This window comes from Trachypithecus francoisi, unplaced genomic scaffold (genome assembly GCF_009764315.1).
Source record: "Trachypithecus francoisi isolate TF-2019V2 unplaced genomic scaffold, Tfra_2.0 Contig01461, whole genome shotgun sequence".
Lineage (NCBI taxonomy): Eukaryota > Metazoa > Chordata > Mammalia > Primates > Cercopithecidae > Trachypithecus > Trachypithecus francoisi.
In genome coordinates, this window is record NW_022681433.1 from 15,840,560 (window position 1) to 15,866,464 (window position 25,905).

The 25,905-nt window shown below is 46.6% G+C and overlaps 1 protein-coding gene across 1 annotated transcript in view; it reads right to left on the reverse strand.

The window, feature by feature from the left end:
* GTF3A (general transcription factor IIIA) overlaps nt 1-18,725 on the reverse strand; it is a 36,938-nt gene extending 18,213 nt beyond the window's left edge. Inside the window, 2 exon segments of the mRNA XM_033233732.1 lie at nt 15,296-16,484; nt 18,673-18,725. Of these exon segments, the coding sequence (XP_033089623.1) occupies nt 15,296-16,484; nt 18,673-18,725 (1,242 nt within the window).
* Between the last annotated feature and the right edge of the window lie 7,180 nt (nt 18,726-25,905).

A 25,905-nucleotide genomic window follows, 5' to 3' on the forward strand; every position in this document is an offset into this window, starting at 1 on the left:
AAGTGGGAGTCTCTCTGCAGTTTACTTCCCAATGTGTTTTTACTTTCTCTCTGCAGTTTACTTCCCAATGTGTTTTTCTTTTTTTCCTATTTTTTTCTTTTTTTTTCTTTTTAGACAAAGTCTTGCTCTGTTGTCCAGGTTGAAGTGCAGTGGTGGAATTTCAGCAATCTCAGCTCACTGCAAGCTCTGCCTCCTGGCGCCCAAATGATTCTCCTGCCTCAGCCTCCTGAGTAACTGGGACTACAGGAGCACACCACCACACCAGGATAATTTTTGTATTTTTAGTAGAGACGGGGTTTTACCATGTTGTCCAAGCTGGTCTCGAACTCCTGACCTCAAGGGATCCATCTGCCTTGGCCTCCCAAAGGGTTGGAATTACAGGCATGAGCCACCGTGCCTGGCGCCCAATGTGGTTTTCTAAATTTTCTAATATCCTACATTTCTAGATGACAACTGGGGTTTGTGTTTTTTGTTTTTTTCTTTTTTCTTTGTTTTACTTGAATGTCAGTCACCTTAAACTCAACATTCTTTGTAAGTCAATCTCATTGCCTTTGTCTGGTTATACCTCTTTTTGCCCTTTTTCTCTCTGTCAATGGGGGCATAATTCTGTCTCCAGTCATGAAAACTTACAACAGTGGTTCTCAACCCTGGCTGCACGTTAGCCACCTGGAAGCTTTTGAAAATGCTGATGCCACCACACCGGTGAAATGAGTCTCTGATTCAGGGTTGGAAACCACTGACAGTATCACCTGTCTCATCTGCACTTCCCTAGCTGGCTTCTGCACCTGTCCTATCCAGTTTCCTTGGCTAGAAAGCTAGGCTTTTCTTTGCCCGAAGCTATTTGGGCCTGGGGAAGAGCTTGAACCCTAATTGGGCTGAAGGTTCTCTTTCAGGGGTCATTAGCCATGGGGAGTTAAGGGAATAGATTACAAAGGTCTGGGCTGCTTGGGTGGAGTCTGCATTATGAGAGAGTAGAATGCCGTGGGTCCACCTGTAACAGCCTGTCAACAGATTTTCCTGCCTTTACACTCTCCTGCCTTTTAGTCTCTCTTGCATATAGCTGCCATGTCATCTCCCTAAAACACCTGTGCCAATAGCTCTAGGGTACTTTCGTTATAGGTTTAAATTTACAAGACTAATATTTGCAAAGCATTTTTATTCCTGCTAGCAATTATTCCTACAAATCAGATAACAGTGCTCAGGTGGGACACAGAAGCCCAGGGTGCAGGCCTCCTCCAGGCCCCTTCCTACCTGAGGCTCAATTTTCCAGGCCCAGATCAAGTTCTGCCTCCTCTAGATAAGCCTCCCCTGGTGACTGCAACCCTCACCCGCCTTCTCTTCCTTTGAACTTTTGTGACCCTTTCTTTTTTTTTTTTTTTTTTTTTTTGACGGAGTCTCGCTCTGTCTCCCGGCTGGAGTGCAGTGGCCGGATCTCAGCTCACTGCAAGCTCCGCCTCCCGGGTTCACGCCATTCTCCTGCCTCAGCCTCCCGAGTAGCTGGGACTACAGGCGCCCGCCACTTCGCCCGGCTAGATTTTTGTATTTTTTTAGTAGAGACGGGGTTTCACCGTGTTAGCCAGGATGGTCTCGATCTCCTGACCTCGTGATCCACCCGTCTCGGCCTCCCAAAGTGCTGGGATTACAGGCTTGAGCCACCGCGCCCGGCCTTGTGACCCTTTCTTTCTATAATAATCCTCAAATGTGTTGGGCTTTTTTTTTTTTTTTTTTTTTTTTTTGAGGCGGAGTCTCGCTCTGTCGCCCGGACTGGAGTGCAGTGGCCGGATCTCAGCTCACTGCAAGCTCCGTCTCCCAGGTTTACGCCATTCTCCTGCCTCAGCCCCGAGTAGCTGGGACTACAGGCGCCCGCCACTTCGCCCGGCTAGATTTTTGTATTTTTTTAGTAGAGACGGGGTTTCACCGTGTTAGCCAGGATGGTCTCGATCTCCTGACCTCGTGATCCACCCGTCTCGGCCTCCCAAAGTGCTGGGATTACAGGCTTGAGCCACCGCGCCCGGCCTTGTGACCCTTTCTTTCTATAATAATCCTCAAATGTGTTGGGCTTTTTTTTTTTTTTTTTTTTTTTTTGAGGCGGAGTCTCGCTCTGTCGCCCGGACTGGAGTGCAGTGGCCGGATCTCAGCTCACTGCAAGCTCCGTCTCCCAGGTTTACGCCATTCTCCTGCCTCAGCCTCCCGAGTAGCTGGGACTACAGGCGCCCGCCACCTCGCCCGGCTAGTTTTTGTATTTTTAGTAGAGACGGGGTTTCACCGTGTTAGCCAGGATGGTCTCGATCTCCTGACCTCGTGATCCGCCCGTCTCGGCCTCCCAAAGTGCTGGGATTACAGGCTTGAGCCACCGCGCCCGGCCGTGTTGGGCTATTTTTAACTATTCAGGCACATAATTTCTTATTTCACTGATCTTGATTTAACCTCTATAAGGCTAGGGACTGGAAGATACTCTTTTCGAGTCCTCAGTAGCAAGATGACATGCATACATGAAGGGCTAACCTTATTATTTGTTAGTTGAATGAACAACTATGAACTCATTGTGCGAAGCCTTAAAGATTTTACATGAATGTCTTCAGCAAGTAATCTTTTGTGTGCAGGGAACATAATTCCATTCAAACTAATCTAATGAAAAGGGAGTTATTCTAAGGATACAAGGGGATCTCATGGGACCAACTACAGAAAGGCCTCAGGGTGGGAGAGTTGTCTGCAAACGCTTTAGGTCTCAGTCTGTCATCATTGGAATCTGCTGTCCTCCTTAGTCTCGCTCCCCCTTTGCTCTCCAGGCATCTCTTAGACTGCTGCATTCATGTCCTGTGTGCACATACGTGTGTGTTGCTCAGCTCTCCCTTCCCTGACCTTCCCTTTCCTCCCTCCTGCCCACCCACCCTCCCAGGTTTCAAGTCCTCACAGGCCCAGGCTTCTCCTCACTTCTGCCTGTCTCTCCACTCTTTTCTGTGCAGATCAGCTTCATCCATAAGGCTGAGTTTCTGCCTCTGTGAGTGTAGTTTTCCGAGTGCTTTGACTCCACCCAAACAGCCCAGACTTTATGTAATCTATTCCCTTAACTCCCCATGGCTAATGACCCCTGAAAGAGAACCTTTGGCCCGACTGGGGTTCAAGCTCTTCCCCAGGCCCAGAGCTTCGGTCTGGAGGCGATAAAACTGTGGGTCATGAAGTTCAACCTCGCAGGTGAACTTAAACAGAACTATGGTGTGCCTGCCCAAGCGAGTAAATGTCATGTACTAGCCGCCCTTTACCATGTGGCTTTGTTTTGCCCATATAGGGGGCTGGAGATACTTTCTCACCCATTGTCTATAAGTCCATCCACATGACATGCTTCAGTTCTGTAAGTTGGAACTGACAGTATGCAGGTTCCAAGCCCAGGCCTCAAGAGACCTCACGTATTGCTCCCTGTGCTCTGCCATTGCCACAAGGACCACATTTCTGCATTAGTCTGTCTCAGGAAGAAGAGAGATGTGAGGGGCAAAGCCGAGCCATCCCAGCTGAACCTGGCCTCCCATCAGCTGACCTATCAGCCAATCCACAGATCTGTGACCGTAAATGACTATAAGCCAATAGCTCTAGGGTAGTTTTGTTACGCAGCAATTTTGTGGCAATAGCTAGCTGATACACCCTCTTTGCTGGTGCTTCCCTCAGCCAATACACATGCTCAGGTCTCTTTGTCTTAGCCTATTTTTGATATAAAGGAATACCCGAGGCTGGGTAGTTTATTTAAAAAAAAAAAAAAGAGGTTTATTTGACTGATGATTCTGCAGGCTGTACAAGAAGCATGGTGCCAGCATCTGCTTCTGTTGATGGCCTCATAGTGGGAGGGAAGGGAAGCTGACATCACATGGTAAGAGGAAGGGAGCAAGACAGAGAAGAGGAGATGCCAGGCTCTCGTAAGCCAGCTCTCGCATGAACTAACAGAGCAAGAACTCTGAACTTGCTTCTGAATTCACAGCCTACCTCGGGATGGCACCAAGCCATTCATGAGGAATCTGCCCCCACTAACCAAACACTTCCCGTGAGGCCCTACCTTTAACAATTTGATCCCTATGAATTTGAATTTGGGGGTCAAATTTCAACCTGAGATTTGGAGGGGAGAAATATTCAAACTATATTACTCTCTCTTCTCATAGTCAGACAACTCCCTTTTATGCCTCTCAGTCATTGCTGGATCTCACTCCTTCCCCTCATGGCCAAATTCTCTGAAAAGATTAGTCCATGATCTTCTTCTTGTTTGCCTGTTCACACTTTCATCATCATCACAGAAATTTTAAGCATATACAAAAATAGAATAGTACAAAGAACCCATTTGGACCTATTATCCAGTTTCAACAGCCAATTTTTTGCCATTCTTGTTTCATCTAACTGCCTCCAGGCCCAATCTATGACTCACAGACCTCAACGTCAGCATATTCAAACCTGCTCTCCCCGCTGACCTCAGGGTTTCCGTGTCTCCATGAGCAGTGCCACCATCCACCCAGCTGAATGAACCCACGGCTCCTTCCCTTCTCTCACCCTTGCATTTATGAAATGATCTGTCACTGTTGATTTTATGTCCCCATCTTCAGTTACACCCAGGGGAGGCTCTGATCCTCTAGTTCCCATCATCAGCTGTGATTCCATCAGAAAAGGAGTGTTCAGAGAGCAAACCAGCCACCCCCCAGTCATGTGGAAAGAGTCCTGCTCAGGGGCCATTCTCCCCCAAACGGTTCCACATCTCCCCAGTTCTCCCATTAGTCTGCCAAGCCTGGGCCTTCTTTCTATACCATCTGAGTGAGTATGATTTTATCATGGGCATAGCATGTGGAAATCCACGTTAGCCTCCCCCATTGCCACTATCCAACTTATGAACGAATTTGCATCAAATAGAAAGCCAAGACCAAGATCCCTTACAGCTCTGACATTCTGATTCTTTGATAGGAAATAGGGAGATGGTGAGACTTTTTTGAGCTAGAGGTTGGCAAGATAAATGTGATACTTCCAGCTCTAACGTTCTATGATTCTATGATAAGAAAGAGGGAGGTAGTGATAACTTTTTGAATCAGGGCTTGACAGGATAAATATGGTACTAAAGCAAATAAGGATGTAGAATAGGATTAGGAGAGAGTCATAGAGTAGGAAGGCACACTACTCTCCTGACAGTATCATCATTATCATCGCCAGAGTAGGAGGTCTGGACTCCAGGGCGTGACCATGGAACCAAAAAGAAGGGGACAGGTAGAAGAAATATGAGTGTTTAGGTTAAATGGCAATTGAGCAATGGTGGTGGTTGGAGGCACGGGCTTTGGTGGTTGGTAGACCTGACTGAATCCTGGCTCTGGCATTTACTATTTGACCTTGAGCCAGATATTTAATCCCTCTGGAGTTCAGGTTTTCTGTACAAAAAGATAATATTTATGCCACATCATGGTCGTGAGAATTATATGAAAAAATTCATGCGAGGTGTTTAACACAGAGCCCAGCACATAGTAAGCAATCAAAAAATAGTAGTCTTTTTTTGTTTTTTTTGCAATTAGATTACAGAAGGTTGAGACTTGCATCTCGCTAGCAGGCTCTCCTCCTTGCCTCCTTGACCTTCTTGGCATCCACACTTTGCTTTAACCAGCTACCCTGTTGGAGACATCTACAAGGAAAATAATTGCTGGTGGCCTCTGAGCAACAGCCAGCTAGGAACAGAGGCCCTCAGTCAGGAGCCCAGAAGGAACTGGATTCTGCCAGCGATCGTGCAAGCTTAGAATTGGCTTCTGCTGCAGTCAAACCTTCAGGTGAGACCCTAACCTGGCTGATTTCTTCATTGCATCCTGGGAGAGGCCCTGAAAGAGAATTCATTTAAGCCATACCTTGATTCTGGGCCCACAGAGACTGAGAGATAATAAATGTGTTTGGTTTAAGCCTCTGCGTTTTAGGGTAACTTGTTATGCTGCATAACTAATACACAGAGTCCAGGCTTTTCATGCCACAAAATGACTCTAGGCCTGGTGGTTCTGAACTCACTGACATGGAGGAGGGAGCATTTTAACAAAGGGGGTTCTGGCAGGGCGTGGGGCTCTGACACAAAATCCAGCCATTTTACAAAATGTCTTCCTAACCATAAATCAGATACAGTAAGTCCTCACTTAATAATGTCAGTAGGGGCCAGGCACAGTGGCTCACACCTGTAATATCAGCACTTTGGGAGGCCGAGGTGGGCAGCTCACTTGAGGTCAGGAGTTCAAGACCAGTCTGGCCAATATGGCAAAACCCCGTCTCTACTAAAAATACAAAAATTAGCTGGGCGTGGTGGCGGGCACATGTAATCCCAGCTACTCAGGAGGCTGAGGCAGAAGAATTACTTGAACCTGGGAGGCAGAGGTTGCAGTGAGCCGAGATCATGCCACTGCACTCCAGCCTGGGCAACAGAGCGGAATTCTGTCTCTAAATAATAAATAAAATAAATAAATTTTATTTATACTCTATTTTATGTATACTCTAATAAATAAAATAATGTCAGTAGGCTCTTGGCAACTGCAACTCTTAAAGTAAATGACTTTGAATGAAAACATTTTATTTTTGCCATCAACATTATAGAAATGGCCTTCTCCAAGGACCAGATGGATGTCATTTCACTTTTAAGTCATGGTTTTCAAAAACCCATCGACAACATTAAGTGAGGACTTACTGTACACAGTGTGACAAGAATGAGTGTAGTTATGATGATAACTGCACAAACTGTCTCAAATGTGGACTGTCCTGGAAAATTCTTCAATGGGTGGTCCCTTGTATGCCAGTTTTCCTGTTATCTCCAACATTATCTCCTCCCAGATGGATGCAGCATAGCCAAGGTGGTTAGTGAGAGCCACTGTCCATGCAGGTCAGGCAAGGAACCAGGACGTCACCACAGAAACACACCTTTAACTAAAGAAGCAGACCACATGCTCTGTTTCTCCTCTTATCGGCCACATGGCATGGTAGAAAGACCTTCAGATTGGACCCTAATTGCCATTCATGACTTGAGTCTGACTTTAGGCAACTCTATCCAGCCTGCATGACCTCTTCTAAAGAACGGAGGAGACCCTGCCTGCCTCACTCACAGGGGTGTTACAAGCATCCCATGAGGTCTTGGCAAGTTAACCTCTCTCTGCCTCATCAGTCGATGATAGTGGTACCTACCTCCCAGTTTGTAAGGATTCAACAAGAAAATACATGTAAAGCACATAGCAAAAGACACAGCAGAGAGGAATTGCTCAGGAAATGTTAGCTCTTTGCATTGCTATCATTATGATCTGCCTGAACACCTGTGTCAGTGACAAAGTGCCCCCCATCTGACAATAGTGTCTGACAGTAGCTTCTCAGATATTGGCCCAGACAGAAAGTGAATGAGTGGGCGAGCACCATTATGTTGGCAAGGTGAGCTGGAAGACAAGGGATTAAAAAAGTGCTCTCCACTTTGCCTCTGGATGGAACAAGAAAGATTCTCACTTCTAGGCCACTTTCCTGCTATATCTCAGTCTCTGAGAAAGCCTCAAGGAGTCACTGAGTGTCTAATCGCCCAGTTAGGACAGGTCCCCCAGGCTGTCACCTGTGCCTTTGTCCTGGCTCCCAGCTGAACTCAGCAGATTTCTCACCCTCTCTCAGGGTCCGCTTTTTGAATGCTCCCCACCACTTCCCTTGGATGTTTGCTTATCTGGAATCATCTAGCGGGTGGTGTTTAGACACAGTACTGTCTTGCCTTCTCGATGATGGGCTCATCTGCAATTCCGGCCTGGCTTCTCTAATTAGCCCTCCTCTCACTTGGTTGGAGCATCACATTTTCCTGCAGCTGTAATTGACCCTGCAGGGTACCGCCACAGGCCTGGGCTTAATCACTGCCATCCACTTCAAATCCATTTCAGTCTGTGGTGGCCAGATTCCATCTAGTAAGCGAGGCCTAATTGCTCTCTGATTACCCACAGGGTCAGGTGCTTGAATGTGCACAGTTCCATCCACAGCACATGCAAGATCCTTGTGTTCGCTAATTTCCTCTGATAGTTTTTTACTCTGAGCCACCAGAGATGCCCCTGGCAGAGGTGAGCAGTCACCATTAGGGAGCCTTCACCCCATTTCTGGATGGCTCCTTGGCTTACTTTAGGGGTAGAATCCATCCATCTCCCCTCACCTCCTGAAGAGGACGGGGAAGCCCAGGCTCTCAGCTCAGACTACCAGGTGCCTGGTGGCCTCCAGCCCCTGCAAGGGGAGACTTAAAACTTGAGGCAAGTTCTCTCCTGCTTGGAACTTGCAAACTAACAGGTTTGTTCATATTTGCTCAAAAAAGTTCATGTTGAGGAGATTCCAGCCTCTATGTTGACCTCCACAGGAATGTAAGACAAAAGAGATGAGGAGAGTACAGGCTGGTCCAGTCCTTTCTTGCTTGTCGCTGGGGCCAGCTTCAGAGATAGGAACCATCTCTCTTGCGGTGGAGGGCTGGACGGAGAAGGAATAGAAGAGGAGGGGTTTCTGTTCTCCTTGGGACATCTGGGGTCCTGTCTGAGAACCTGCAGGATGTATCCTGGAAAACCACTATTCTACTTGACGTGATGATACAAGCTTGCCCCAGAATCTCAGTAGGACTTCTATAAATACTCTCTTACCCATGGAGAAGAGAAAACAGCTGGTCTCAAATGTTCCTTCTTCTAAAAATAGGGATTAGAGCAGATGTAGGCACAGTTGTTAATTCTCCTGACTGTGCACTGCCCCGTCCCGTCCAGAGGGAGGAAAGGATCGAAAAAGGGAACGTGCCCTCATCTGCTTGCAGCTGGAATGGGATGGGATGGGATGATGTGTTTCTATTCAGCTTTTCTCCTTTGCAGGCCTGTTGTCATTCTTTTCCCCAATGGAGATAGGGTTAAAGACACTGAATTATGTGGGCGTTTCCTTTAGCAAATGTAGAAAAAAAATACAGCACACCAAAAGCTCTTCCTTTGTCACCCTTACACCCTTACACCACCTTACCACTATCTCACTACAACTGGAGGAGCATCCCAGGGCTGCCTCCCCAGAATATACACACAGAAGCAAAACATATGTCATGCAGTTTCATGGACTTCGGACCCCAGGTTCAGAATTCCTGTTCCTGAGGTGAGTAGAAAAGGATCTTTCTTTCACCCTTCCTTTCCTTTCCTCTCCTTTCTCCCCTTCCTTCTCCCCTCTTTCAAGACAGGCTCTGGTACAGTAGTGATCATGGCTCCCTGCAGCCTTAAACTCCCAGATTCAAGCAATCCTCCTGCCTCAGCCTCCCCAGTAGCTGGGACTACAGCTGCATGGTTGTATTTTAAATATTTTTGTGGAGATGGGGTCACATTATGTTCCTCAGGGTGACCTCAAACTCCTGGGTTCAAGTGATCCTCCCAGCTCGGCCTCCCATAGTGCTGGGACTATAGGCATGAGCCATGGCACTCAGAAGAAAAAAAATTTTCGAAAGTAACTTAGGGCAGCTGAGATAGAATGGGGACAGCAACATGGTTTGAAATTTTAGATCTTGCCGGGGGCGGTGGCTCATGCCTGTAATCCCAGCACTTTGGGAGGCCAAGGCGGGTGGATCATGAGGTCAGGAGTTGGAGACCAGCCTGATCAGCATGGTGAAACCCTGTCTCTACTAAAAATACAAAAAAAAAAAAAGAAAAGAAAAAGAAAGAAATTAGCCGGGCATGGTGGCACATGCCTGTTGTCCCAGCTACTCAGGAGGCTGAGGCAGGAGAATTGCTTGAACCCGGCAGGCGGAGGTTGCAGTGAGCCGAGATCGTGCCACTGCCCTCCAGCCTGGGCGACAGAGTGAGATTCCATCTCAAAAAAAAAAAAAAAAAAAAAATTAGATCTTTCAGTTGGTCTTCATTGTCACAGTTTAAGTCCTGGAGCTGTTGACTGTTTCCAGCTCAGTATCCTCCTCCAGCATCCCAAAGGTGGGTGGCCAGGATCCTCCGGAAGGGAGCCTGTCCTCACATGGGATTGTTTGTGACAAGGAATCCTGTGTGTAAGCAGATGGTTTTCTTACCCGTGACTTCACCTCCCTCAGCAACTGCCATAGAAAGACATTTGCTTATGGTAGCAGTGACAGTGGAATAAACCGGCACGTAAGGGCTTCAGTTTTGTTTTGTGTTTTTGAGATGGAGTCTCACTCTGTGCTCAGGCTGGAGTGCAATGACACTATCTTGGCTCACTGCAACTTCTGCCTCCCAGGTTCAAATGATTCTCCTGCCTCAGCCTCCCGAGTAGCTGGGATTACAGGCGTGCACCACCACACCCAGCTAATTTTTTGTATTTTTAATCGAGATGGGATTTTGCCATGTTGGCCAGGCTGGTCTCAAATTCCTGACCTCAAGTGATCTGCCCACCTTGGCCTCCCAAAGTGGTGGGATTATGGGCGTGAGCCACCTTGCCCAGCTGTCTTTCAGATGTTTTTTGGGCATCTCCATGTGGCATGCTGTGCCAGCCCTAAGGTGATGCTCAGGGCACGTGCCACAGAACCTTCCAGCTCCTCGCTGTCTTGAGACAACTGGGGCCAGTGCCATATTAGTGGTAAAAAGTATTTAAAACATTAGAGTGTGAGGTCACTCATTTATAGCAGGATTGGTAAAGAGAGATTTCATGTGAGCTTTGTTCATATCGCATACAACCTTTTAATTAAGCTTTTCTTTAGTTTATTTTGCTTAATAAATGAAAGCATGTAAAACTGGGAGAAAGTTAGGTTATAGTCCTCTGGAGAAAATTAAAGGGCCAGTTTTTCTCTTTCAAAGTTATTTTGAGCAACAAGGAGTTTTTTGTTGCTGTCTGTATTTGTAAAAAAAAAAAAAAATACTTTCTGAATATTATCATTGTTCTAAAATTGACTTTACTGAAACACTACTGTTTTTACTTGAATAAATTATACAGGAGTGGTAATCAACAGCAAGAATTAATCTCCAGAGTGTAGCCCACTCATAACATTAATGCCCACCTAGAAGTAAGTGACTGTCTCCATGGAATGAATCTGGGGTTCAAGAAAGAACCCTACCCCATAATCGTTCCCCTTCTTCAAGCTTGAAGGCACACAAGGTGTTGGGTACCTGGAAAAGCAAAGCACATCTTCCTGGGAAGCTGCACTTTAGCACCCACCAGCACAGATCTCTGGGACCCCCTGAGCTTGAACAAGTTGGGTTTATTGCCCGTCCCATGTGATGTACAAATCTGGAAAAGTCTGGCTGGGAGATGCAAATTGCAGCATATTGAACTATATTTTAAGACTCGTAGGTATTTCGAGGTCACCACCCAAATCCTCTCACATCCTCTTACATCTCAGAGGTATGTCACCAGCCTTCTGGGCGCCCTGGAGTGCAGGAGCCTCTCCACCTGTGGCCCTTGGTGCCCTTGGCCCTCTCCATCTCAGTGCCTGGCCCTCCAGAGGTGCTGGAGGGAGTGACGAAGCCCAGCAGCCTTGCCTGGAGCTGGAGCAGGGTCTCACTTTCTTGTTCTCCAGAAGCAACCATTCATTCTACATTTGTTTTAGCTTTTTTTCCCCCTATGTTCCTTCAGATCTCTGAATAACATTCCTATAGTGCTGCTTCCTGATTTTTCAGTTTTAGGCATTTCTATTGATTTTCCTCTATGGAATGTGACAGACAATTAAGTTCCCACCCTCCATCCCCACCCCCACCCTCAGCTCACCTCTTTCTCTCCATTTTCCTAACATGATTATGAAACAATACTAGGGGCCAGGCTCGGTGGCTCACGCCTGTAATCCTAGCACTTTGGGAGGCTGAGGCGGGTGGATCCTAAGGTCAGAAGATCAATACCATCCTGGTCAACATGGTGAAACTCCATCTCTACTACAAATACAAAAATTACAGGTGGCTCACGCCTGTAATCCCAGCTACTCAGGAGGCTGAGACAGGAGAATCGCTTGAACCCAGGAGGCAGAGGTTGCAGTGAGCAGAGATCGCACCACTGCACTCCAGCCTGGAGAGCAGAGAGACTCCATCACAAAAAAAACAACAAAACAAAACAAAACAATACTAGGTTACTCTTATATAGAACTTACTACATTCTAGGCATTGTTCTAGGCATTTTACATGTGTTAATTCACTCAATACTCCCCCAAGCCCTAGGTAGTAAGTTCTGTGATGATCCCCGTTTTACAGATAAGGAAACTGGGTCACCGAGTGATTAAGCGAATGGCCCAGTCACACAGCTAGCAGGTGGTGGATACAGATTTGAATATAAACAGTATGGTTTCAGAGTCTATGCTCTCAATTACCGCATCATATGCTGGGATTATGCCATAATTTTAGTGAGACCAGTCTTAAGTATTTATACTAATATGATTACATCAGTGCTATGTAGGTGGTAAACTGTGTTTTCTCTTTCTTTCTTGCAAAACGTTTTATTTTACCCAGAGTTTAAAATTATTTTTTTGTTTGTTTGTTTATCTGTTCTTCTGTGTCTTATAAATTTATCACAAATTCAACTTATCTGAATCACAGCTCAATATTGCATCAGGTATTTGATCAATTTTGCCTTTGGGGGAAATTTCTCCTGGAGCATTTCTCAGACTCCTGACCTCAAGGGATCCGCCTGTCTCAGCCTCTCAAAGCGCTTGGATTACAGGCATGAGCCACCATGCCTGGCCTCTCCTGGAGCACTTCTGACCTATTCCCATGTGGACTGGGAGCTCCCAGAACCTGCTACAGAGCCCTCATCCTGGGATCCCCTTTCCTCATTTTCCATGGGCTTCCCTTTACCTATCTCCTATTTCTTGGATCCCAAGTCTTCGTCTTTCCTGGTTTACTATTTTGTCTTGATGGAATGCTCTGTAGCTTCCTGGGGATGAGAGGAGTCAACACAGGAAGGAAAATTTGGGAAACCTTGTATATCTAAAAATATCTTTTGGTAAGGCACAGTGGCTCATGCCTATAATCCCTGTACTTTGGGAGGCCGAGGTGGGCAGTTCGCTTGAGCCCAGGAGTTTGGGACCAGCCTAGGCAACATGGCAAAACCCCTCTCTACAAAAAAAAAAAAAAAAAATTACCTGGGTGTGGTGGCACCTACCTGTAGTCCCAGCTACTTGGGAGCCTGAGGAGGGAGGATCGCCTGAGCCTGGGAGGTCAAGGCTGTAGTGAGCCATGATCACACCAGTGCACTCCAGCCTGGTGATGGAGATCTTGTCTCAAAAATAAATAAATAAATACAAAATAAAAATGTATTTTGTCTGCTTACCCTCATAATTCATTGATTGCTTGACTGACTATAGAATTCTAAGTTTGAAATATCTTTTCCTCAGGATTTTGAAGGCATTGCTTCATTGCCACCTAGCTTCCAGCATTCTGCTGGAAAGTCTGAAAACAAAATATATTTTGACTCCTGATCATTTATATATGCCTCTGCTGGCTTTGTTTTTCCTCGACCACCCTAGAAATGTTCAGGCTCTTCTCCTTCTACTTAGTGTTCTGAAATTTCACAATGATGTGCAATGATATGTCTTGGTGTGGTCTATTTCATCCATTGAGCTGAGTACAAAGTGGGTTCTCATGATCTAGAAATCTATATCTATAGTGTTAGGATATATTCTTGAATTACTTCTTGGATGATGCTCTCTAATCCTCTAGTGTTCTCATCTTTTCATTAGAAAATGTTTCACTTCTTTTTCTTTTTTCTTTTTTTGCTCTATTTTCTGGGAGATTTCTCCAGCTTTATTTTCTAACCCTTTCATGACGTTTTTAAAATATTGTATAATATTCTATCATATTTTTATGTTTTAAAATTTCTGCTATGTTTTAAATTAAAAATTTTTAAGTTTAATCTCTGCTTGTTACTTTTTCATAGCATCTGTTCCTGTTTCATGCATGTGCTATCTTCTCATCTATTTGAGGGTATTAATAGTAGTGATTTTGAAATTTGAAACTCCCAAATGATCTGTTGCCTCCACTTTGCATTCTTCTCTTCATATTGGTCCCTGTCTTACATCAGATAATTCTTCAGCTATTTGGTGATCTTCTGGAACTCAGAACACACCACCCCAAAATACACAGGGGATTAGGAGATACCACCCCCAAAATATACTACTTTGGCATGTTTTGAACTGATTATTCTGAGAAACTGCAGACACAGGAGTAGTTCTGAAAAGCTGTCCTTTTGTAAATGGAGGTAACATCTAGAAAGAAAATCTAGTAGAAGTATCTGTATCAGGCCTGGTGTCATGGTACACACTTATAGTCCCAACTACTCAGGAGGCTGAGGTGGGAGGATCATTTGAGCCCAAGAGGTTGAGGCTGCAGTAAGCTATGATCACGTCACAGCACTCCAGCCTGAGTGACAGAGCAAGAACCTGTCTCAGATAAACAAAACAAACAAACAAAAACTTCTCTCTCTTATAATGTCATAACTTCCTTTAAAAACGAAAACAAAAAAGTACCTGTATCAGGAAGACAGATGCTCCAGACAACTTTTATTACCCGAAAGACCTTTTATCTGCACAAGACAACTTTGTTCACCATGCATTTCCACCCCTCTTCCTCCCATACCTTGTTGCCATCTCCTGCTAGAAGCCCCCAGGCCCTATTTCTTTCTGTAGCTCAGGATGGGATATAAGCTTCGGTCGTCTGGCCCTCCGTCAAGTCTCATATATTGTGGGACTGCTGTGCATATGTACATAATTAAACATGGTTTTTGTCCTGATAATCTGTCTTACGTCCATTTAATTATTTGTAACCCAGCCGAAGGGTGGAGGGAAGCCCTTTTCCCCTCCCCTACAGATCCCTGGCTGCTTTCTCATCTTTAATTAAAAACTGATTGAAGCCCTGGACTCATGAGTGATGACCAAGAGCTGGGCCATTTCACTGGGAGTCCTGGTATCTGTAGGGCTTTCCTCCTGGGGTGGTCACAGCCCTTAAGTCTCTGCACATTGCGTTCTTCTGGCTGCCTGTTGTGGGGAAAGAGAGTGGGGGTTGCCCTGTTCATTGTATAAACTTTTCCTTAGTTTCTGTACCCCTCAACTGTACCATTCCCATCAACCCAGAGACCCGGTGCTTTTACATCTTCCCTGGGTATAACTATCTCCAGGCGTCTTCTGGAAAGAGAAAGTGGAAAGTGCCCACAGTGAGGAGTGAGCGCATTTGTGTGTGTTGTTGCATGTTGTAAGACCTAAAACGTCCTGTGTTGCGTGATGTCTTAGAGCCGCACGGGGCCCCAAAGGCCTGACTATGAGTTTCCCTGCTCTGTTCAGATACGTTCCCCCAAGCAACAAATCTCCCCCACCGGGCCAGTTCCCCTCTCAGCCATACCGGCGGCCCTCCACCTGATCCTCCACCAGCGGCCCTCCACTGATCCTCCACCGGCGGCCCTCCACCTGATCCTCCACCGGCGGCCCTCCGCCTGATCCTCCACCGGCGGCCCTCCGCCTGATCCTCCACCGGGCCCTCCACTGATCCTCCACCGGCGGCCCTCCGCCTGATCCTCCACCGGGCCCTCCACTGATCCTCCACCGGGCCCTCCACTGATCCTCCACCGGCGGCCCTCCACTGATCCTCCACCAGCCACACTCCACCTGATCCTCCACCGGCGGCCCTCCGCCTGATCCTCCACGGGCGGCCCTCCACTGATCCTCCACCGGCGGCCCTCCACCTGATCCTCCTCCAGCGGCCCTCCACTGATCCTCCACCGGCGGCCCTCCACTGATCCTCCACCGGCGGCCCTCCGCCTGATCCTCCACCGGCGGCCCTCCACTGATCCTCCACCGGGGCCCTCCACCTGATCCTCCACCGGCGGCCCTCCACTGATCCTCCACCGGCGGCCCTCCACTGATCCTCCACCGGCGGCCTCCACTGATCCTCCACCGGCGGCCCTCCACCTGATCCTCCACCGGCGGCCCTCCACTGATCCTCCACGGGCGGCCCTCCACTGATCCTCCACCGGGGCCCTCCACCTGATCCTCCACCGGCGGCCCTCCACTGATCCTCCACCGGCGGCCCTCCACTGATCCTCCACCGGCGGCACTCCACTGATCCTCCACCGGCGGCCCTCCACCTGATCCTCCACCGGCGGCCCTCCACTGATCCTCCACGGCGGCCCTCCACTGATCCTCCACGGCGGCCCTCCACTGATCCTCCACGGCGGCCCTCCACTGATCCTCCACCGGCGGCCCTCCACTGATCCTCCACCGGGGCCCTCCACCTGATCCTCCACCGGCGGCCCTCCGCCTGATCCTCCACCGGCGGCCCTCCACTGATCCTCCACCGGCGGCCCTCCACTGATCCTCCACCGGCGGCCCTCCACTGATCCTCCACCGGCGGCCCTCCACTGATCCTCCACAGGCGGCCCTCCACTGATCCTCCACCAGCCACACTCCACTGATCCTCCACGGCGGCCCTCCGCCTGATCCTCCACCGGGGCCCTCCACTGATCCTCCACCGGCGGCCCTCCGCCTGATCCTCCACCGGCGGCCCTCCGCCTGATCCTCTACCGGCGGCCCTCCACTGATCCTCCACCTAACGGGCTTCACCTGCTTGGCAGTCTGTGGAATTATTCAAACAAACCAATCACATCCTCCTGTGGAAACCAGGGAGCACCTCACGCTCCTGTTACTACAAAGCCTCCTCCCACAGCCCCTACGGGTTGATTTCAGTGCAGCCGCTGTGTGGCCCTGCACGGTGTGTGGCGTCCTCCTCCCCTGGCTGTGAGTGTGTGATGAACTGTTGTCATCTCATCAGCCCAGTGCTGGGTGTCATGTGTTCAGCCACCTTATCCTGTTTAGGGCAGAAGATCACCCCTCACTAACATGGTAAATAGAAGAGAATCAGTATAGAGTGTGTGTCTCTGTGCGTATGTATGCATGCATGCATGTGTGTGCAGTGTGCTTAGGGGTCTAACTGCTTCTTAAACAGAGCGTCACTCAGTTTTCTATTTCTACCACCTCCTCTCTTCTAGGGAAAAGATCATAAATGCTGGAGTCAGACTGCCTGAAATTGGATTCTAGTTCTGTCCCACTTCCTGACGGTGTGGTCTTGGCAAGTTATTGAACTTTTCAATACCTCAGTTTCCTCATCTGGGAAATGAGGATAATAACAGTGCAAGATTATTGTGATGAGTCCATGACACTACATGCAAAGGGCTCATTTTGGGCTCCTTATTAAAGATGTTGGATGGAATATGAGCATTTACTTCTGCTTCCTCTGAACCCTCTAAGTAATGGTGAGGTCCTTTCTCAAAAAAGCATATTACCCCAGAGGGACAAATGAACCAGAGACAAGAGACTGTAGCAACAACATTTTTGGATGCTGGAAAGCAAAAGTTGGATGGTAACTGACTGAGCAGAGGCCAGAAGCCATGGAGAGAATTGAATAAGTTAACACAGGCTAAGCACTGCAAACAGTCAAGTGCAGTAAAACTATTGTGGAAAGCTTTAGGCTAGTAGAAAAAGAAAATACTTTGAAGAGGCTAAGTCCACAGACTTCCTGAGAAAAGAACTGACAGCAATTGGTACTGCCTGGGAATGGTAGGTGAAGAAATGTGAATAAGGCTGACTTATTCTCGACTGGAAATAAGTTTTGAACTACACAGGGTTGGGGAGTTTGCAAGGGAATTCTCTGACTATAAACAGGCAAAGGAAATAATTTGTGTATTAAAATTATATAAAGCTTGACCACCCTTCCATGCAAGGGGTGAATTTCAGGCAGTGCACCCTGAAATGGAGGTAGCTACGACCTGGAATCAACACTGACTCCCACGAGTACTGCAGCCTCCACCAGCACACCACAAATTTCTAAGCACAATTTCAGGCACTGCTCTAAGCACTAGGAAGACAATGATGAACAAAATAGGCAAAGTCCTTGCCAACACAGAAGGATCCAGATGCTGGGTTTTTTTGTTGTTGGTTTTGTTTTATTTTGTTTGAGAGACAGGGTCTCACTCTGCCGCCTGGCTGGAGTGCAGTGGTGCGATCTCAGCTCGCTGCAACCTCTGCCTCCTGGATTCAAGTGATTCTCCTGCCTCAACCTCCCAAGTAGCTGGGATTACAGATGCGTGCCACCACGCCTGGCTAATTTTTATATTTTTAGTAGAGATGGGATTTTGCCACATTGACCAGGCTGGTCTCAAACTCCCAACCTCAGGTGATCCACCTGCCTCCCAGAGTGCTGGGATTACAGGTGTGAACCACTGCAGCCACCCCAGATGTTGTTTTCAACTTCGATAGAGGAAAGTCAAAGGCACTGGGTGGTTGGGGAACAGAGTGGGAAGGAGAGGGTTTCTCTCAGCAAGGAAGGGAGGCTGAAGTTACTGGTTCAAACCAAATGTCCAGTTTCGACAACACCATTGCCCAGAGTGTGTGTGCTATTTCACAACCATGAATTTGTCCTGCCACCCGTGTGGTTTCTGAGAAGAAACCACCACAGAGCCACCTTGTGGTGGAAAAAAGACACACAGGTTTCACCATGAACACTATTGGATTTTATATGGTATTAGCAGGTGTAAATACACCTGCATGCTATTGTACCCCTGAATCCTCCCATATGGTCCAGCAGCATTTTAAGTGGTCAGCAAATGTTTACAGCAATCTATACTTGTCCCACTAACACATTTACCACAGGTAATTAACTTAACTACCTGATAAAAATGTAATTGTCGTGTTGTAATGCGAGCTATTGTCTGAGAAGACTTTGACTGACAGTTACTTACATTTGCTTCTTGGTTATCTTTATAGGCACATAATCAAATCCAAATTTGATCATTATTTTGTGATTTGATTAAAGTAAACAGTCAAATTGGGTAATCGTGGTCCAGAAAGATTTATTATTGGCTTCAATTATGTGGTTTGGATTTTTATATTGTTAGAACATAATACGAAATTAGTCTGATTGCTCTCTCATGCTGTCAAATGCTGTGCAGCCACACCCTCCACGTCAGTGAGAAACCCGATTCAGCAGAGATGATTTCGCGAGGCCGTGGAATATCAGTTTGTATAATTCAAGGACTCATGTTGCTTCTCCTGGAAGCATCCATCATTGCATCTGAGCCATTCAGCACATCGCAAACCGCAACAACACACACTTAGTTCAATGACACTATAGAGAGCATCCCCACCCAGCACAGGGGACAGAATTTCAGTGCATGGATTGCAAAGCAGCTGCTGCCCAAGCATGACTCCTCTGCTGCTCCAAGCAGTACTGTCACCTGTGGATACATGGCTGTTATAAACAGTCTGAACAACAGTGAAAAGCCTCCTCAAGTTGCTTTGGCTATGACTGGTGATACACAAGCACCACCCGTCTGCATATAAACTTCAGCCCTCAAATTAGCAAACAGCCTCCTGCATAAGCTCAGCAAGACGCCCCTGTCGTCAACACTCATAAGAGACCCTTCAAAAATGTGACTTTTAAGGCTTCTTCTCACTCTGCTTAGAGAGTAGTCAGGTTTCACCAGGCGCTTCCACAGATTTGGGCGACTTCGCAGTGGCCTGCCCAAGAGCGAGGCGTCTGCTGAGCTGTGTTTATGAAGACCAAGTCTCAAGACCACAAACAACGGAACCATAAGAGCCTCAGCTTGGTGCCAATGTTTGTAGGCACTAAGTCACAGCCCCAGACCCAGTCCATGGGGACACTCTGCTACAGATGACTTTGGCCATGCCCTGGAAGTTGGTTAAGACAGAATTCAGTTCAATTTTTCCAGGCAGTGGAGGTTGCAGTGAGCCAAGATCACACCACAGCATTCCAGCCTTGGTGACAGAGCAAGACTCCATCTCAAAAAAAAAAAAATTCAGTTCATTTTTTAAAACAACAAGTTTTCCCCATTTCCTTAGGGAAACCTGGAATGTGTTTCCTGTTCCTCCACACCTGTCCAGCCTCCCACCCCAGCGCCAACCTGATCTTTGCCCAGCAGACGCGGAGGCGCCTGCCCAACCTCAGCGCTGTGCCCACAAGGGCCTTGGAGCCCGCGGACTTCCTGCCGGGACCTGCTGGCCTTGCCCATGTTTTAGCTCCTGGCTCTGCTAGTCTTTTCCTGCTGTCTCGTGGTCTCACGTGTAACACCCACATCACCCCAGCGAGACGGTAAGTGACGTGGAGGCAGCAAGCAACAGGTGTAGAGCAGGTCATACGATCTGTGTGTTCGCTCAGCAAATACGGAACGCCTGCTTCATGCCAGACCCTGCTGTATACCCGAGGAAGACAGCCATGACCAAATAAACCCATCACGCCCTAGATGCACAATCTGAAGCATGCTCCCAGGTCATCCAGGATGGGAATAAAATCAGAGCCTTCAATGATGCAAGTTAATTAGACCCCCGGCTTTCAGTTTTACTGTGCATCACTGTGAACTGATAGGCATGCCTTAGATGGCACATTTCCTGATGAGGGACAGGCTCTGGGAAGTCCATGGGACTGCTAACACCTCAGTAATCCAGTGGTTCTCAAAAGATACGCGGCATTTGTCCCACAGGGGGGACCTGATGACCATGAGCCACACAGTGCTCACCTCAACACAGTGCCCAACAGCAGGAGGAAGTCCGGGCCATTTGCACTGCTGATTTCAAATTACCCTTAGCAAATATGGTTCACTTTATAGAGCAAACAGGATCAGCCAGTTAATCTATGGCGCAAGAGAGAAAGAACTTTACCCATAATTAATGTTTTACTACCTTTCTCAAAAAGCGTAGCCTTTAACTCCTAAATCAACTCTAAACTGAGGCGAAGGAGGAACAACTCCTGGTCAGTCCCGGTGCTGGCTCTGTCCCTCCGACAATGCTGTTTCGATCTGGAGAAACAAATAAACAGAAAGATAAGCTCTTTACAGCACACGGTGGAGCAGACCCGCAATTTCCAGACCAGAGGCAGCCTCAAGTGGGGTGATGGATGGCTATCTCCGCGAGTGTTGCCCTGCCTGAGACCCAGCTAGGCCCCAGGAGTAAACTGGCGGTGAGGGAAACCCTTCCATGTGCCTGGAGAGCAGTGTGGCAGGAGGTGGGCCTGCCTAGAGCTGACTGCAGAAATTCTGTCGTGGGTTTAGCTCCAGCAGCAACTAATTGACTATCTTAAGGAGTTAATGCTTTCACAAATATGCCAGACAGTGCCAGTAACTACCAGCAAGGATCTCATTTAGCACAAGGATTGCATTGACTCCAAAGTTGAAATCAAACTTGGTGGTGATTGGAAATGACCTTAGTGAAGCCCGAGCCAGGAAGACAGCTGTTCTGTGTAAGGTATCAGTGATGCGGTAGAATTCTCTAGAGCCAGTACTGCTAACCCAGTGCCCAGCCTGCCTCCTGCTAGGCAGATGACTGACACAACCACTCAGGTTCTTTTTGCATGTCTACTGTGTCAATGGCAGGCAGTTCCAGACACTTTCATTTTTATAGAAGCCTAATTATTTGTGACCTAAGAGTGAGTCATGAGGAGTCGGTACAGTTTATTATTCACTCACTAAAACTAGCACAGAACTAGCATTTACCAAGGGTTTAACTTCAGTTCCTTCCCAGAGATCTGGCGGCTGTGCAGGGCTTAAGGCTCTGTGGCCCACATATGCAGCATAGTTGGAATTCCTGGAGTTTGGAAGAGGAACACTGTGCGATTAGTGCTGTCTTGAGGTTGTCATGCTTTACAATTGCTGCTTTTCTTGCTTTTGAATTATAACTTACAGTAGGTTTTGTGTCTTTATTGCCAACTTAGTTCTCTGTGAGTTGTTTGGTTAGTGTGCAATGGTATATTCTAGCACCTGCCTATGCTGTTCTGATAACTACACTTGAACACATAAAATGCACTGGGTTCAAATACGAACCACCCATGCTGCTATTTCTAAATAAAAAATGTTTATGACTCTGCGAGGTGTATGTGGGGATCCCTTTTCCTATGCCATATGGAAAGTGAATGAGGGAGGTAGGCCATGAGGTTTCTGGCTTGTCAAAGTAGGGTGCTGTCAAAAAAGTTTTGCAGGCTCCAGTCCTAGAAGTCTGGAATTACATTACACCAGTGTATGCAGTGGTGTGCTAGTATAGATGTTTGCAGCCAGCTTTCAGGGGTAAAAAGTGTGTCTGTGTGTATGCGTGTTTAATATATGTTTATTATAAATGTTGATACAGATGTGTGATGTGCAACTTACAAATAAATATACAATTAAATATATAATACTCCTAATCATAAATCCCATATAACCGACTCTCACTAAATGCTTTCAGTTGATTTTTGTTGAATCTTGTATCCATAGCCAAACTGTAGTTGCAACTGATGAACAAGTGTAATTCCAACATAAATGTTAGTTGTCATTTTGTTTAAGAGTAAGACAAAAGTGGCTAGTCTGAAGGTAGTGAGTTATCTCAACTGATGGTTCATAGTTAGTTACAGATCCAACTCTTTATTCTACAGTTTCCTCCTTCTTACTCCTGCACTTGGCTAGTCTAAAAAAAAAAAAAAAAAAACAGCGAGGTGTGGTGGCGGGCAACCATAATCCCAGCTACTTGAGAGGCTAAGGCAGGAGAATTCTTTGAACCTGGGAGGCCGAGGTTGCAGTGAGCCGAGATCGCGCCATTGCACTCCAGGCTGGGCAATAAGAGCAAATCTCTGTCTCAAACAACAACAAAAAAGTGTGAAATAACAAAGACTATGTCAAAATTTCAGTCCTTTATCAATGATGTGACTGTTTTGCCAAATCAGATAGTATTTTCAAAAGCTAGAAGAAAGTATTTTCAATGTTTAAGCAATTTGCAATTTAATGGCTGTGCACATTACACAGTTGTAAGTTTAATCTGCATCATTAACATTTTCTCCATCACTTTCTTAAGTCTAGGCAATCATCTAAACAATCAAGCCCTGGCTTGTGGTATTTGCCCTTGTTCTGGTAAACATTCCCACCATGGCAGATTTCAATCTGCTGACAGGCATCACTGACCGCAGAGTTGGGGAAAGATTCACAGTAATACACCTTTCTATAGTATTCCTACCATACACCTTCAGTAGCCTAAGTAATCTCAAGAACGTAAATCATAATACAATGAAGCAAAGAACAAATGAGGAAGTAATGAGCTTTGAGCATTTTTACCTTTGTTTTTTTATACACCTTATTTCAGTATACCTTTATAAAAATTATCCATAGTGGCTATATTTAATAACTGGGAAGTTATTAAATATGACAGATTCGTGAAGATGCTCGCCAGCCGATGCCAGCCAGCCTCGGCACAACATTGAGTGCAGCAGTGGTTTAGGAAAGCCTGTTTTTTCCTTGTGTTTCCCATTCCTACTCCCCTTGTCACAGTCACTGCCAGTGTCCCGCTCTGGGCCGAGCTGTGGCTAAGCAGTCTGTCTACAGCCAAGATGGGATGGGCAAGTATGCACTTCTGGAGGTGCCGGAAGCCCAGCCCCACCATAAAGAGGAAGTGCTGGAAGCATTTTGAGAATTAGGAAGAAAGTGCCAGCCAGTGACTAAAAGCCTAGTGCAGTCATAAAACTCTGCCACGGGCTATGTCCTGAGAAACAAGCTGTTGGCTTTGGGAGTGTTTCATTTTCTCTCCCTTAAGAACTTAACTGGAAACTTTAATTATAAGCAGATCATAAAACTCAAATTGCAATACCAAAGGACATTTCCAAGGACAAGTATACATGATTCACACATTTTATAATACCGATCCAATGACTAAAAATGCTTTTTTCCTCCATGTCAGTAACTGTATTAGTCCTTTTATTGGCCAAAAGTGAATTTTAAAAGTTTTTTCTTTTCATGTTTTTTGTTTTTTGTTTTTGAGACGGGGTCTTGCTCTGTCATCCAGGCTGGAGAGCAGTGGCTTGATCTTGGCTCACTGCAATCTCCACCTCCCGGGTTCAAGCAATTCTCAAGCAATTCTCCTGCAAATCCCAGCCTCCCAAGTAGCTGGGATTACAGGTGTCTACCACCACACTGTGTCCAGAGTTGGAGTTTCTTCCTTCTGGTGGGTTCCTGATATTGCCAACTTCAAGAATGAAGCTACGGACGCAACAAGTGTCACAGATCTTAAAAGTGACAGGGCCCCAAAGAGTGAGCAGCAGCAAGATTTATTGTGAAGAGCAAAAGAACAAAGCTTCTACAACAAGCAAAAGGCCCCGAACGGATTGCTGCCACTGGCTGAGGGCGGTTGGCCAGCTTTTATGCCCTTATTTGTCCCTGCCCACATCCTGCTCATTGGTCCATTTTACAGAGTGCGGATTGGTCCATTTTACAGAATGCTGATTGGTTTATTTTACAAACCTCTAGCTAGCTGAAGAGCACCAATTGATGCGTTTTTACAGAGCACTGATTGGTGCATTTTACAAACCTCTAGCTAGCTACAGAGCGCTGGTTTGTGCATTTTACAGTCCTAGCTATAGAGTGCTGATTGGTGCATTTTACAATCCTTTTATAAGACAGAAAAGTTCTCCAAGTCCCCACTCGACCCAGGAAGTCCAACTATCTTCACCTCTCAACACCTGGGTAATTTTTGTATTTTTAGTAGAGACAGGGTTTTACCATATTGGCCAGGCTGGTCTCGAACTCCTGACCTCAGGTGACCCACCTGCCTCAGCCTCCCAAAATGCTGGGATTACAGGCATGAGCCACTGTGCCTGGCCCATGTTATCTGATTTTTAATGACAACGGATCTGAATTTCTTTCAAAAAGGATCCATTCATTTAGAAATAAGCCAAAATATTCCCTCCATCTTTTGCTTTGTTGGAATGAGTGAGGGTGCTGGAGGTGGACGGGCCCTGTTTCCTTGCCCTGCTTCCATTAAGGGCTGTTTCTGACCTGTCCCAGGTTCCAATTCATATAGACTTTGAAACTATTCTTTTCTCAGAGGAGCTCTCATCTGGGATCTCCTTGTGAGAAAAATGCTTATAAATTTGGAAGCCATCTTGAAGTTCTGAGTGCTAAAATCTGCCCTTTGGAAAATGCTACAGAAAAAATATATTTAAATAAGCACCATCTATTCAATAATATTTAGTAAGTTGAACAACAAACAAACAAACAATTCTTGACTTAAGAAGCCTGAACAAAGTAGGCAGAGGCCTAACTTCCTTTCTTTAAGTCAGGAAAATGGCAGCCTTTTGAGATCCACCAGTTTGCTTTAGGAAGAATGCAGACAGCACTGGCAGGAATGGAACTATCACTTACAGTCTGAATAACGTCGACACTGATAGCCCTCGTGTACTTCCAGATAGATTCGTGTCTTTGTGCCCAGATGGCACCTTGACACAACTGCTTTAATGAAAAGGTCTTTTAATAGGAAATGCATTTTGGTTTTTGAGATGCTTCTGCATTTCTTGCCGGCTGGGCTTCCTTGATGAGTTTTAAATGTTCCTTTGTTTCCAGTAAGCCTAGCTCTCAATTTGACTCATTTTGGTAGTCACCAGGGTGCAGGGAGCAATGGACTGATGGGTTTTGCGATTTGCCTACACCTCCCAGTGGCTCACTGAATCCTGCTTTCTGGGGTCTGCTTCCTCTGCACCTTCCTATCCATGTGTGTTTTATCGGTATCCTAACAGAACAGTCACTTCTCCCCTGTTTCTGGAGAGGCTGTGAGCCCAGGAAGACAAGACATGTGGACATGCTTTATCTGGAATACACTTCAGTCCTTCATCCCTGCACCAGCCCAGGTGGGGGCAGAGTTCGCCAATGGGCCAAGAATAAAAAACTGGTTGTTTGAATAAGACTATTTTACAAGCTTAGGCAGGTGTCTCCTGTTGGGCCACAATGAGTACATTTGTCTTAAAAACTGGAAGTCCTGAGACTAGTGGATGAGGAGGATGAGACGTGACCCCTTCCCAGACCTCCTTCCTGAATAAAACAACAGCTCTCACAGCAGCATTTTGAGGAGACTAGCTGTGAATCTAGAACATCATTCATTCAACAAGTTATTGACTAAACAGTGCTTAACCCAAAGTAGAAAACGATTCTCCGAATGTATGCCGAAAATAC